General features: G+C 55.7%; 1 protein-coding gene across 3 annotated transcripts in view; it reads left to right on the plus strand.

Moving 5' to 3' along the window:
• Window positions 1-14765, plus strand: part of SUFU (SUFU negative regulator of hedgehog signaling) — a 113613-nt gene extending 98848 nt beyond the window's left edge. For 2 of the 3 annotated variants that reach the window (XM_044240399.1, XM_044240400.1), the window contains exons 10-12: window positions 335-473; window positions 9180-9248; window positions 11593-14765. In XM_044240399.1, coding sequence (XP_044096334.1) covers window positions 335-473; window positions 9180-9248; window positions 11593-11682 — 298 coding nt within the window. In that variant the 3' untranslated portion in view covers window positions 11683-14765. Of the gene's footprint in view, window positions 1-334; window positions 474-9179; window positions 9295-11592 lie in introns of all 3 variants that reach the window. The other variant, XM_044240402.1, reaches the window with a different exon arrangement.
• Window positions 14766-15016: the final 251 nt, after the last annotated feature.

Genomic DNA, 15016 nt, shown 5'->3' on the forward strand with positions numbered 1-15016 from the left:
GGGGATATGACCCCACTTTTAGTTGTGAGCGTGACCTTGTGCCCATTGTTAACTGCCCTCTCTAGCCTCAGTTTCCTCACCGGGACACAGGAGGTGTCCTCTGCTCCTCCCACAGACCCCCTGAATGCTGATCTGATGTCTCTGCTGGCCTTGAGTGCTTTGGAGCAGGGGCAGTAGCGAACTCGGGCAAGGCTTCTCTGGGAAGATGCTGAAGTGAGCAAGTCCAGTTACAGGCCCCTGTTGGTGGGCAGGTGGGCAGGCAGGAGGGCATTTGCCAGACACCCTGTCCCTTGGCCAGGCCTGCTGCTCACAGTCTCTGTGTTCCCACCCCCAGGGGCAGGCTCCTGCACGGACGGCACTTTACATATAAAAGTATCACAGGTGACATGGCCATCACGTTCGTTTCCACGGGAGTGGAAGGCGCCTTTGCCACTGAGGAGCACCCTTACGCAGCCCATGGACCCTGGTTACAAGTGAGAAAGCTCATTTTCTTCTCCCTACCTTCTTTCCGTGGGCTCTTCCCGCACCCGCCTCCTCCCTCTCCTCCCTTGGCAGCTCTCGGTGGCTCCCTTCCAGAGGGGCTGGTAGTGGGAAGCCGTGTGGAGTGTGGCTGCTGCTGCCTGTCCCATCGGCTCTAGGAGCACTTCCTGGCCAACCCCCACCCCATCACCTGAGACACCAGGGATAACTCTCTAGGCCCTGGCCATTGGTTTGCCAGGGGAATCCAGATTTGAAAGATGTGAGACTTTGCGCACCCTGGGTGAACCAAAGGCCAGGACACCCGACGCTGAAATGGGATAGGAGGAAGGATGAAAGCCAGTCTCAAGTGACTCTGTGGAAATCCCACCAGAATTCCTAGAAAATGGGTGTGTGGGCCCGGACTAGGGCTGGGATGGGCAGACCTCAGCAGACAGAGCCTCCCCACTCCCTGCATCTAATGGCTCTCCTATTCCTCCTAATAGAAACCCAGCTTTTCGGCACAGAAACCTGCTGGCTTGTCCAGAACACTTTGTCCTTCCTTGGCTCTTCTGGCTGGAGCACAGCTCCAGAGCTGCTGCCAGGCAGGGTGCTGGGGCCCAAGAGCCATGGGCCTCCTCCCCAGCCCCCACGCTGTCCCAGGGCTCTAACGGGGATTTGGCTGGTCCGGTGTGCTCCCAGACGTATTAGGGGAATGACATCCTTTCTTCTTTGTTTGTTGGGGGTATGAGAGGAAAGCACTCTACCTTCTCTCTCTCAGGAGTTATCAAGAAAGGGGATCTGACCCTAATCCAGAAATTGGCTGTGCTTGTTTGTGGTGTGGTGGAGGGGAGGTTATAGTAGAGGAGAAGGGAATTCTGCTGGTTTTGTGGGTTTAGCCCAGTGTGGGGGGTCTGTGAAACGTACTTACTGGTAATGTGGGCGTGTGTGTGTGTGTGTGTGTGTGTGTGTGTGTGAGAGAGAGAGAGAGAGAGAGAGAGAGAGAGCTTGCAGCTGAATTACTCCTCCTTCAGGCCTCTTCCCCCCTCCCTGCCAAAATACTAACCCTTAATTAAAACAAACAGCAAACAAAGGACACCAACCAAACTCCTCAGACTAAGCGAGGTAGAAAGCTAGTGCTTTAGCAATATTGTGTTCCATAAATTATCTTGCCTTTTTCCACTGTTATTACATTGTTTCATAACAAAATTACTTTGAACCATAAAGTTATAAATACATTTTAAAAGTCCCACTTGGTAACATTAGATTTCTGTCCATGTGGGCTTGGTAGTTACTTGTAGCAAAAGCTCTGAAGCATAACATTCGAAACTAGCCCCACGCAAGTGGAAAAGGCCAGTGGAGAGGAGGAGAGCTGCCTCTTACCTGGGGAGAGCTGGTAAAGAAGGGGGAAGTGGGGACCCAGCGGGAGAATCCAGCATCCCCTGAGACTAGAGAGTTCCCAGGTCATCACTCCTAGTAGGTGACTATGCTCACAGGTCTCAGAAGTGTCCTCAGATAGCATGTCCTCAGATACACGGAAATGTGTACTGAAGATTCTGGCCCATGTTCCTGGGAAAGTAGGGACCAGGGTCTCCCCAAACTCAAGAAGAAACTCCCCCCTCCCCCATTACATCTTACATCTTCACCTCTGAGCCTGTCCCTGGAGTCTTGCCATCCTTGGAATTCCTTCCCGCCCTGAGGCAGGGGTGGTCACCATCTCCATTCTCAGAAGCCCAGGAGCCCTGGCCCCCAGAAGACTCGGCAGATGTCATGTTGTCCCTCCATGCCCACAGAGTTCTGAATCCAACCCCAGTCCCAGAGCCCCTTATCCCAGGCCACTGGCGTTGTGCTCCCAGGCCCACTCCTGTCACCCTTGGGCAGCCCCTCGGGCTCCTGAAGTCCTGGGCAGGGCCCCTCCCATGCGCTGTTGCCCAGGGAACCAAAGCGGTGGGAACCAGCCTCAGGCCTCGGCTGTTTCAATAAAGTTGCTGTGCTGGGAGCTGCTTAATCAAAGGCCTGTGTTATGGGCTCATTAGTGTGGTCCACCACGGGCCAGCTCACAGGGGAGCTCCGCCGAAGGCTGGCTGGGGCCCCGCTCCCCCAAGCATGCACCCTCTCTCACTGAGGGGTTTCTCAGGCCCTTTCCAAGGAGCCCTGGGAAACCCTCTGCCTCTGCCCCCAGCCAGTCCTCAGCCAACACTCAGAGCAGCCCTCCTCCCTGCCCCCAAAGCACTCAGCACTTTCTGCTTCTGACTGCCAGCCCGCCTTCCCCTTTAGGGTCTTGCCACTGTGGTCAGAGGCAGCTCCCTATAGCTTGTGGGAACCTGGGCTTGTAATTACTTGTGGGCCTCTAAGGCTCCCTCTGGGGCTACTTGTCTCCCAGGAGTCTGCAGGACATCTTGGAGGCCTGGACATACCAAGGAGGGGGCCACTCCACTGGAACAAAAAGGGCCCCGGGCCCCTGTGGAGGGAGTCCCCCAACATGGAGGGGACTGACCTCCCCTCCACCCTCTCAGGAATCTCTTGCTTATACTCCCAGGATCAGGGGTGTCTCCCTGGGCCCTGGGTACCAGGCCTGTGGGGAACAGAGGAGTAGGAAGGAGCTGAATACAGCAGGCCCAAGAACATGAAGAGCTCCAGACTTATGTTTGCTTGGCTGCTACTTGAACGCTCCCTGTTGATCCCAGCTGAATGGGGAGGGGCTGGGATGACTTTCTTACATCAGCCTCAATGGCTTTGGAAGCCCTCGCTCCCAGCCTTGGCACCTTGTTCTGGCTACCAGCCTGGGCCTGTTATCTCTTGGGGAAAAGGCACGGCAGAGACACCCTGCATGAGAGAAGAGTGACAGAGGAGAGGCGAGAGAAGACGGCAGAAGGTGAGGGAATCTGGGACCTCACTGGAGGGTGTGGAGTGGCCCCACTCCACACCCACCTTCTCTTGGTGCTGCTCCTCCCCTCCTCCCTTCTCTCCAGCCCCAGGGAAACCCAGGCCCCAGCACACAGAAAGGCAGGGCGGGCTGCAACCCCAAGGCGAGCTCATTGGACACTCCCTGCTTCCTGGAGGAGCTGGAGAGGCAGGAATCCTGCTCTAATTCTATAGGCTTCGCAGTTTCCGGAGGTCAACACCTTGACTCCATCTGCCCTCCCATCTGCTATTTTCATACTCGTGGAGATGGTAAAGCCTGCCAGCCAACTCCAGAGCTTTACACGATGGTCTTCAGCTCCTGGGGGAGGCATGCCAGCGTCCTCTCTTGCACACCTTCCCCCAGCATTCCACATCCCAGTAGCTTTAACAAGCCTCTCTCCCTTGAGTCTGTCAACACTGAGCTGTTAGTCTTCTGAGCAGGAGCCCGGCCCAGAGCTGAGTCGTTCATCCATCCCCAGCCAGGGTTGATCTGAAGTGGGAGAAATCGGCCCCAGAGGTCACATGAGGGTCACATCGCCCGAATATGAGACTATTTTTCTAAGCCCTGCAATGCTTTCTCAGCTGTGTGGTGTCTGACAGCTCGCCCAGGTGGCGCCCTCCACCCCCAGCCTTTCCCCACCCAGCCCCGATGGGAGGCTTCAGGCTCGGGAGAAGATGCCCAGCTGCTGTCCTGAGTGGACTCACCACTCCAGGCCAAGTTTCGGAATCACTTCTGGGCTCTCGTCCTAGCCCAGTGGCTGACTCACCACTGTCCTCTGGACACATCCCCGCCTTCTCCTGTCCCCATCCACCCATTTGGATGTTGTGTGCAAGACACTTGGCAGTCCCAGGCCCAGGCCCTGGGCAGTTCCTCTTCAGTGCTCTCCTGCTTCTCCTTCCACTGGGGAAGCTGGCCACAACCTGTTCTCCCTGGAGACCTTTGCTTAGGCTGTCATGGGACCTCATTGTCCGAGAGTACCCCCAGTTAGGGTTTAAAAGCCCCCACTGTGTCTGGGGAGAAGACTGTGATGGCCCACTGTGCCCTCGCCAGCCACAGCCAGCAACCAGAGCAGGAGGAGTCTGAGCCTGCTTCTAGCCATCAAAGCTGATTTCTCACCATCCACCGAGAACAGGAAATGAGCGTGTGCCACACACACCTCTGCCCCCAAGCCTGGGGTGGGGGGGGTGGTCTCCAAACTGTTTTCTGGCTTTCATCTGGCCATTTGGAGTCGGGGGGGGACACAGATCCAGACTGCATCCTCGTCCTGCCTCATCCTTGGCCATCATGGGCACTGGAGCAGCTCCTTGGAAGGCCGTATCTTGTAAACAACACATTTCCGCCTCTGAAAGAAGGAAAGTGAAGGAAAAGGAAAGGCAGACTTGTCGGGAAACAAGAACAACATGTCAACACGAAGAGCAAACAGGGCCATGGACAAAGTGTGGATTGTCGTATGGAGGGAAGGAGTGGGCATTGTCAGTGCTGTTTGCAGACTCAGAAATAGCACCAGCCACAGATGCTGAAATCAGATCTGCAGCAGCTGGGCTCCTGCCCACTGCACAGCAGGGCCTGCCCAGGGCAGGCACCACCAAAGATCACTTTTTGGGTTGCTTCTGGAACTTGCTGGGGCCTGGGGAATTGGGAGCTTGTTGCCAACACTCCCTCATCACCAACCAACCAAGCTGTTCCTGAAACACCAGGTATGAGTACCTTGGAGAAGGCTGCTGGTCTGATTCCAAGCCTTCTCTCTGACCAAGAGTAGAGGTTGGGGGTGGAGAGCAGGGGTCCACTGTACCCCTGCTTGGCCAAGTAGATGATAGCAAAGCTGCTGCCCCCAACTCAGCCCCGTTGGTTACGCCTGTGCCCAAACCCACTCCCACTGTGTGAGCCTGAGTATTCCCCATCCTATGATCTGCTGGGTGCCTCAGAAATGCAGATGACTTGGCCTTGCCAGGGTATTCCCATTCGGGAGGTCTGGATGGCATCTCCATAGTGTCAGAAGCTTCCCAGTGGAGTTTGCTGCTCACTGGAGAGCCTCCTCCCTCCAAGGACTGTTTGTGCACCAACAGAAGTGTTTTATGCCCAGCTCTTGGTAAATGCAGACATTACTAAGTGCTTTTGTCATTTTCCATATTATTACTGTTATTTCTATTGCCGTTTTCTGGGCTGGAGTAACTGTTGCCTTATGTATGCATCCACTAAGCTGGCCCGGAAATTTGCTTCACTCTTCCCACTTGGACACCATCTTTGGGCACGGTTTGCCTTCCTTTCCAACTGGCCAGCTTGGTTTTTGAGCAGCTGGGCGTCTGTGGTGCTCAGGGTTCCAGCGCTCTTAAGTGAGAGGCATTGTTTGTCTTGAGGAGTTGGGTGGCTGGTTGGAGTTGGGATGACTGGTCTTCCAGGCCATTGGTAGAAGCCAAAGTCACCTCCACCACCCCCATCAGAGGAGAGAGAAGAGTTAGCCCTGAGTGTACAAGGCTTCTAGAATTGGGGCGTTTACCCCAAACCCCAGGAAAATCCTCTACCGCAGTGAGGTCAGATCACTGTTTTAAAGTCCAGGAGTCTTGTCTCCTCACACCACCTGCCGTCTGCAAAATGGAAGTGATAGCTACCTCCTCGGCAGGTCTGCCGGGAGGGCTCAGTGAAATGGTACGGCTGAGCCCTTAGCCCAGTGCCCGGCGCATGGGGGAGGCTCCTGCTGCTCCTGTTGGAAGTAGTGTCACCGTTACTACTGGCATCGTAGCCATCCTGTTATTATTTGTGGCAGAGCCAGGCAGCCCCCTGGGGACCCAGTGAGCTTCCAGCGCCTCAAGCCCCAGACTGCCCCGGCTTTTCCCACAGTTGCATCACAACGGCGCGTCTGTTGCGCGAGAGAGCGCCCAGGAGCTGCTCCGTCACAGTTGTCTATCTCCAGTGTCCTGTTGATAAGATCTGTTAACATTCTCAGCTCCAGGTCTGAAATATACAAAGAACAGGGCCTGTTTGTTCAATCCAAGCTTCTAAGGTTTAACTCCCAAAGGAAATTAAATTAGATGCCTGGAGCTATGACAGTCTGTTGTGTTTCTTTGCAGGGAATGTCACCCTTAATATCATGCAGATATTGTGTATAATTTTCCCTGTTTAATTCTTTTAAAATAATGTGAAGTTTCCAGCAGGAACCAGCAAGTCACCAAAAGTGAAAATTGAGGAGCAACCAGGGTTTGTCCCCTTTCCTGGTCTTGCCATCCCCTCCCCCAGCTGAGGATAAAACAAGTCCACACACAGATGGTACGCACTGGTGGCAGTTCTGCTCACAGCCATAAGGCATAAGGCACCCTCTCTCCACCTAGTGCAGACCTCCTTCGGAGGAACTGGCTTGGGACTGAGCTCCGCCTTGGTGGGGTCACCTTGCCCCTTGCTGGAAAACAGCACTCAGGGGTCTCATGGGGTGGTCATGGTCCCTGTGAACCCTCCCCTCCACCTCAGTCCCAGCGCTCCAGTCCCAGGCCTATTTACCTTCCTGGCAGAAAGTTCCTCCCTCCAAATTATTTGTGGGTTAGAAATGAGCGCGGCCTGGCCCAGACTGGAGCCATTGTCATATCATTGGGTTTTAGGTATGCTTGTGTTTGTGCTAGCATTTGCAGAGATGGCAACAAGCCCCGGAAATGCCAAAAATATGAATGTGACTTTTGTACTGCTCAAGCAGACTGGTGATAACTGGTAGGGAAACGGGACTGTGGGGGGTTGGAGGGGGATCCCTGGGGTAAGAGGAGGAGCCAGGGCTCTGGCAGTGGAAGACTGGGGTGTGATGGGGCAAGAGTCACTGGAGTCTGGAAGAAGGGTCACCCAGTGCCACTTTGGGGCACTTGGAGGAAGAATGGGGGTGGGAGGGGCCACCTCAGGTTGGCATTCCCTGGACTGACTTTGCCTGTCTAAATCTTGTCTCTGTCCTCACTGAAGGCCTGAGCTCCTGAAATAGAAAAAAAAAAAAAAAACTGTTGTGAGATGGGGGCCAGTAGTCAGAGTTATTTTGCTGCTGACTTGCAGCAAAATAGCTCTGGGCTTGCAGCCTGGGAAGGAGACGTCCTTTGGCTCCCTGTCAACCAAGAGAGGGTACGTGTCCAGGTAGAACATGGACGGCTTTCATGCCTGTGTCCCTGGGGGCCCCACCCAGGGCTGGGCCCAGCCAAGGCGCCTGGGGAGTGCTACGGAATTGGGTAGATCAGTGGGCAGATGAGCGGAAGAGTGAATAAAGGCATCAGGGCTGTGGGGAGAAGAGACCCGGATGTGGAAGCTACACGCGAGGTGCTACTTTAGAGTCTAGATAGGACTGGGATATGGTCTTATCTCAGTTCCTCACAAGCCATGTGACACTGGGCACATTATACAACCTGTCTGCACCTCAGTTTCCTCATCTGGAAGGAGACTAAAGGAGACAAGATACGTGAACGCTCAGGGTGGCTCACTCAGGCTTCTTATTCGTTGCTCCCACCTCCACCCCTTCGACTTCCTTCTGAGTCCTCCACCCTCTTTGGTCCCCAGCAACCCCACTTGTTGCTCTTCTGCTCTCCCAGGCCATTCCACTTCCTCTCACAAGCTGGCTATATTCCAGATAAATGTAGACTCCACTCACGAGAGTGGACAACTCCCAGGGGAAACCTAAGGAGTATTTTCTGGATCCCCACCCTTCTAGAGGGTTTTCCTTCAGAGGAGTCACTCACCTTGGTCTTCACCCCATTGTCCATCTTCCTCTGTCCCTCACCCAGGGTAGTCAAAGTTTGCTGGAGGAGGCAAGCAGAGGTAGCTGGGGCCACAGCCTGGGGCTCTGGAAGGGTCTGGTACTGAGGCCAGGAGGCCCCATGGGCCAGCACAGGGAGAAGAGTGGAGGGAAGGGTCGGATTGGGAAGAGGAGAGACATCCTCAGCCTGGGTCCGGTGTGGTGCACGCCTGGTGTGAACTTGGCCTGACTCTGCAGAGCCAGCCTGAGCAGAGGAGCCAGCTGGGAAGATGGCCCATCAGGTTTAGGAAGGCCTGTGAGGGTGGAGCTTGTGCTCACTGAACAGTGGGGTCAGGCCATCCCGGGCCTCAAAGCAGGAAGTGACAAGGCGTCAGACTAGAACAGCAAAGTGAGACAACTGAGAGGTGACCTGGAGAAGAGGTTTCTCAAAGGAAGTTGTGAAGAACTCAGTGGCTGAATGGGGTCAGCAGGACAGGGGTTTGGGAGCTTCCCGCTTGAGAAACTGTGGAGACTACAGATGGAAACGGGACCTGAGAGCCCCTTTTCTGCTGTAAAATGAGAGAGGGCGGTGCACAGTCTCTAAATTCTCCAGCTCAGACATTCTTGGATATACCTTCAGGGGCACATCCAGATTCCAGACAAGGCTTGTATTCCAAATCCAAACAGATTCCTTTTGTCCTACCAAGTCGGGAATGAGGGGGAACATGGGAGCCTGGAGGGGCCCGGAGGATGTTGGTGACTGCTCTCGCCCAGCCACCCGCTTCTCCGTTGACCCTTTCCTGCACTGCAGCATGCGGGAGGCCCACACTGCCCGGCCCATAGCCCTACAGGGGACCAGCACTGCTCTCTCCAGATATTCCCGCCTTGCTTCCCCATCATCCTCTGACCCCCTTCCTTCCCTGCCCTGGTCCCTTCGGGATTGCAGGCAGGTGGGGTGGGGGGCATGGAGAACACTGGTCTGGGATAGGCTTCCAGCACTGCCCTCTGTCCCTAGAATAGGCTCACCGCTTCTTCATCGCTGGAAGGATTTGTGGCTTGGCAGTTGGCAAAAAGACCATATATTAAAAAATAATAATAAATGCTTGTCTTGTGCCTTCTTCCCAGATTCTGTTGACTGAAGAGTTTGTAGAGAAAATGCTGGAGGACTTGGAAGATTTGACTTCTCCAGAGGAAGTAAGCCTGTTTCATTCTAACAGTGGCCTCCAGTCTCCAGGAGCCCGTGTGTGTCTTTCGGTCTGTCAGTCTCCAAGGTGTGGGGAAGGGCTGGAGAGAAGACCCTCTAGGTGTTAAACAGCTTTGTTTCTGGTTCCCCAGCCGCCACCGCCCCCCGCACCTCTCAGGCCAGCTGTCATAAAGACACCTGGGCCAGTTGTCTGAACTAGCGGCTCCTGAGAACCTCACTGCAGAGGCAGCCAGGGCCTATGGGCTGGTAGTTCTTCCTCAGCCCCTGCTGTTGCCTGGCAGGTTCTGAACAGAAATCCCACGCCCGCTGCCAGAGAACATTCCACTGGGGAGTTCTGGTGGGTAGTAAGGGACTCCTGCTCTCGCCTCAGGCCACCCAGGAGCCGGCCTCCTTTCTCGAGTCTCCAGCCATGAGCTCTCCCCTCTTGGTCCGCCTCTTCCAGCCGGAGGAGCTGGCCGGCCAGGTGGGGGCTTGTGCCTTCCTTGGCTACCCATGTGGGGTACAGGAATGGAGCCCATAATCCCCTTTGTTTTTCTTCCTTGTTCCTGGCATCCTCATTTGCAGGGACTTACCTCATCCTGGAAAGTCCCTTCCCCTCCCCCTGGCCTCCTCCTAAGCAGCACCCCAGTGGGATCTGAGCCTTCCTGGCCTCAATGCCCCATAGGTTAGTGGAACATTAGCAACCTCCCCAGGCCTCTGGAGAGCTCTTCTGGGCCCTCCCCTGCCTGTGGCAGAGACAGACCCTTCCATGGCCCTTTCTGCCAGGAAGCATGTTTGGGGAAGAGCTCCTTCATCTCCCAGGGGCCAGCCTTTCAAGCCAGAGGGAGGCCATGTAGGAGCTAGCTTTCAGCCAGGCCTGGAGCATCCAGCTGCCAGGGCTCCCTGGGCCACATCATCCGGGACACGGTGGCCTCCAACACCCACCCGGTGGAGGAGAGCGCGCAGGGTGAGCCTGTCCTGTCCGCCTCTCCAGGTGGACGGCAGCTCCTCAGAGCCTGAGGTCGCCTCTGTCCTCTGGGATGTGGCTTGAGAAGTTAACTCACTGATACGTATTCCAGAGCCACCAAGTCCTTGGTCCGTGCAAGCCAATCAACCCCGCGAGTCACTGGTCCCTGAGGCCTGGCTTCTATTCAATCAGCCCAGAGCCAGCTGCCCAGAAGTGCTTCCGGAGAGGCCGGCCGCATCGCTCTGGGACGGTAGTGTGCCAGGCCGCTGCTTTGAGCTTGGGTGTTGAGGAGGTAGGAGGGGGACAGTCCAGGCAGGAGGGACAGGAGCCAGGGGGAGCTTAGGAAAGTAGGTCACTAAAAATGACTTTTTTCTTCTTCTTCTTCTTCTTCTCTGTCCAGAGGCTGTCCCCACACCCAGCCCTACTCTCCACTTTGGTCTTGGCTTGGATAAGTCCCCCATCAGAGGGAGGGAGTGGGGGCCGGCCAGGAAGTATCAGGCCTGTCCACTTCCAGTCCCAGCTCTAGGCAGGCCTAGGGCCCCATCCGTCCTTCCTTTCTAGCCCGGTCTGACTTCTCACCTAGCCCTGGGACAGTAGGAATTGTAAAAGGCAGACCTGTTTTCAAGGCAGTGAGCATCTAGTGAGCACACCAGCTGTGTGCCAGAGGAAGTCGAATCTACCAGCCTCTGTCCCACAACCCAGACAGAAGCCTGAGACACAGGACTCTGAGCAGAAAGAGCCTGCACTCTCCTTGGGAAACAGATGAGCTTGAACAAAGGGGAGTGTGATGGGGAGGCACCAGCCCCAAGAAATCCCCTCTGGCCAGCCTTGTCTTGCTCCTCTCCTCCCACCGAGGCCAAGCCAGGGCCTCCTTCCCTTTGGACCCTTTGGCAAAGGCCACAGAGGGCAGGTTCTGGGGTCCTTTTGCATCAGCCCCTGCAAGCAAAGCCATGGCCAGGATAGGACCACAGAGTTCCAGACCTCAAGCCACTTCCTTGTAGCATCTGCACCCTTCCCCCCGGCCCCCCACCCCTCAGCCCTAGGGCCTCAGGGAGCAGATTCCTCAAATGCTTGTGGCTGGAGGCAGAACCAAGGAAGTGAGCTGGAGGGAGGTCAGCAGAGTCAAGAAAGAGTTAGAAAACATGCCTCCTCCAACCCCAGTTAATTATTGGCAGGGCAAGGGGAAAGATGGGGTCACCGAGCTCACGAGCTCACGCAGCTTAACCCCAGCCCCCCACCTGGGACTAGCATTTGCAACTGGTAGCCATTTGTGCCCCAGCACCTGGGAGACAGGACGCGGGCCCAGGCTCTCTTTGGGTGGTTGGGACAGAAGGCAGGGAGTGGTGCTAACCACATGCGCTCTGGCTCTGTGCTTGCTCCCTCCACAGTTCAAACTTCCCAAAGAGTACAGCTGGCCTGAGAAGAAGTTGAAAGTCTCCATTCTGCCCGACGTGGTGTTCGACAGCCCACTGCACTAGCCTGGGCTGGGCCCTGCAGGGGCCAAGGGAGAGCCCAGCGGCTCCCCGGTGACTTCCGCTGTAACAGCTGCGCAAATGCGGTTCCCACAGATAAAAGGACACGTGTGAGGAGGACTGCGCAGCCCCCCCACCTCACCTGCAGCTCAGGGGCCTCACCCCCCAGCCGGCCAAGCCTCCCTGGGCTGGGAGTGGGCAAACGCAAACCTTCCCCTCCTGCTGCTGCCACGGGTTGTTGTGGTTTGATTTGACTCTGGACCTTGAATGTGCCCTTCGGTGGAGACAGGCCTCGTTCTCACCTCTCCCCTGCCACGCAAGCCAGCAGGAGGGAGTGGAGTGGCCGCTGCGTGCATGGCCCAGCTCTCCTGTGGGAAGCCTGTGCTAGGCCTGGTCCTCTGGCCATGGAACAATTCCTCTGATCGTGTTTGGTTTTCTTCCTCCTTATTTTATTTTGTCGAAACCGGATGGTATTTTATTGGTCTTCAGAGATGTCCAGAAGCCGTGTATATAATGTTTTTTTAAACAGAACTTTATTTCCAGATGAACTTTCTCATTCTCTCAGACGAGGGCCTGGGCTGGTCTCCCCCTGAGCCACCACCAGAGAAGGTGCCAGGGTTCCATTCACCTGCCAGCCCAGGGTCCCAGAGAGCCAGCTTCCCAGAAAGGTGGATTTCTTCCCAGCCAGGCCTGGTGGAGCCTGGGGTCGGGGAGAGCCCAGCCACGCCCTCATGCTGCCTTCAGCCTGGTTTAGCCAACTGGGGCCAGGAGGAGGTACCGCTGGTTCTCAGGCGGACTCAGCCCCTGGCAAAGTTCAAGGACCACCAGGGTCCCAGAGACTTGGCAGCCCAGCCTCATCTTCCAGGCCTTGTCCACCCAACCAGGCCTGCCTGAGAGAGGGTGAGGCCCAGCACCTCGTAGACCATCGCCACCTGCCACTCAGGGCCTAGGTCTCCAGCTCTTTGACCACTTCTGTTCCATTTCCTTCTCCCTGGGCCTCCCAGCCTCCAGGCTGCAGAACTCTGGCATATTAAAAATGGAAAAATCAACCTCTCACCATGTCCCTCACTTTGATTTTGCAAGCACTGCCCTCTGCCACCCTCAGCCTCCCAGCGTCCATCCGTTTCTTGTCTTTCATTCCCCATTTACCACGTCATTCCCCAGACCTCTTTTTCTGCATCCTGGTCTCTCCCAGTCTCTTGCCCCACCACTGCAGATCTCGTGGTTTTCCTCCCAAAAATAGACCTATCTCTGGCTCATGGTTTTGGGGTTCCTCCGGTCTTGTCTACCACTTCTGACCTGGAATCAGCAAGCCCCCTTTGTGCCCTCTCACCCCTGACTCTAGGGACTGCTGTTTCAAGATACCCTTTTAGGCCTTTCCAAAGCCAAGTCCTTTGGGCCGTCAGGGCCTTCCTGACTGCACACACAGGTGCCACAGCAGTGCCATAGGTGGCCCATAGGGTGAAGGACCCCTTGATGAGAGGGTCATGAGGGCAGAGACTGGGTACTCCAGGGAGCAAGATTTGGACTTCCAAGGGGCTACAAGGCTCCAGCCGCTTCTCCACACAAACCCTCAGGGTTGCCCAGTTCACACCATCAAACTCAGAGCTTCTAGGTGGATCATACTGGGAGAGCAAGGCTCTGGGCCTCCACCAACCAAGATCGAAGCTCCTCTGGACCTGGTGTTGATAGCAGCTGTGCCTTTTGCTCCAAGGACTTTTCCAAAAGGACGTGTTCCGGCCGCCACCCACCATGGCATCTCCCTGCCGTGGCAGCGCTTGTCATCTAATGTTTCGTGGCCGGAGAGATGCCGTTAGCTTGTCTCCCTTCCGCACCACCCTGGCCCACCTCGCCACAGATTCTTTCTTTCTGGGGACCTGCCTCTGCCTGCCTGGTTTGGCTGATGGGGAGGAGGGTACCTTCTGAGCTAAGCTTAGTCATCAGTATGGCAGACAGGCGGAAGGCAGGTGAGCTCTGAGACTGTGAGCCCATGAAGCCTGTGGCCCCTTCCTGCCCTGTGATGTCAGGAACCTCCTAGGTCTGGCTGGGGCCAGGACTCCCTCTCCTCTCCCTATGGTGCATTGGCTCTGGACGAGTCACAGAGCACCCACCATCTCTGACCAGGCCTTCCAGAGATTTCTCTGGGAGGGGGCTCTCCACCGAGCTTCTGGCTGGTGACGGGGACCCTCACTGAGGACCAAGTGAGGCCAACCCAATAGTGTGCCTGGCACAGCACTTGGCACACAGTGGGTACTCACTAAATGTACCATTTCCCTCCCTGCAGTTCTCTGGGAGCCCTGACATAGTGAGCTGGGGAGGTACATCTCCCTCCTAAATCTGCCTCTTCCTCGTGGCTTCTCTTTGGCTTGCCCAGTCCTGCCCCCTCCCTCTAGGTCCCTGTGGCTCAGGCTCTGGGAGGAAGGGGCTTCCCCCGTGCATACACATGGCAGACTCTTGGACTCCTCAGGTCCAGTGTGGGCTGCAGGAAGACTGCAGACCCAGCTGTCATTCTGAGGCGCAGAGCGGCTTGTGCAAGGTCTCAGGTCTGGCCAGGGAACTGGTGCCTCTTCCTGCCTTTCTCTTCCTCTTGCAAAGGCAAGGCTTCGGGCAGGACTCAGAAGCCTTGGGGAAAGTCTAAAGGGCTAGAGCATTTTTAAAAATGTACACAGGGTCTTGGGACTGGGTTTTGAGATTGAGATGAGAGCAGGGAAAGAAACCCCAAAGGTTGGTGCCCCTATGGGGCAGACCAGTAGAGAACTCCCTTGACTGTATTTTTTTATGCAGTGTCTTTCCTCTCTGGCTTCTGGGTACCCCACATGAGGTGGGGTGCCTGGGTCCCTGTTACAAGTTGGGAGCCCTGTAGAGAGAGCTCTCCTTTTGTACAAGTAACTGAATGCTGCAATGAGCAGTCTTTTGTAAAATTTTATATTAGTTTCTAATGTCGACGGCGACTCGGTTCCTAGGGGTTGCAGCCAGCCTGGGACTTTTGTAAGAATTTTTGGGTGACTCACTTAGATGTCGTTTCCTTCTTGCTCCCTCTTCCTCTGTGTAATCTAAGTGCATTAAACATATTTGCAGAAGTGCCTGGATCTTGTGCTCCTTTTTGGATGCCTGGAGTAGGGGAGAGGCCAGCCTGGGGCCCTGGCAGAGGGGTGGGTTGGACTCCTCTGCTGAGAAGGAGCCGGGATGGAGGAAGGCCCTTGAAGACTTCGTTGGGCATGGAGGTGTCCAAGAGCAGGATCTTGCAGCTGGTGACTCTGGAGTCATGCAGAAATGACTTTTCAGGCTCCCTTTCACTGGTCTTGAATTCCTCTAAGGTTATGGGGGTGGAGGGAAGTAG

This window comes from Neovison vison, chromosome 2 (genome assembly GCF_020171115.1).
Source record: "Neovison vison isolate M4711 chromosome 2, ASM_NN_V1, whole genome shotgun sequence".
Taxonomy (NCBI): Eukaryota; Metazoa; Chordata; class Mammalia; order Carnivora; family Mustelidae; genus Neogale; species Neogale vison.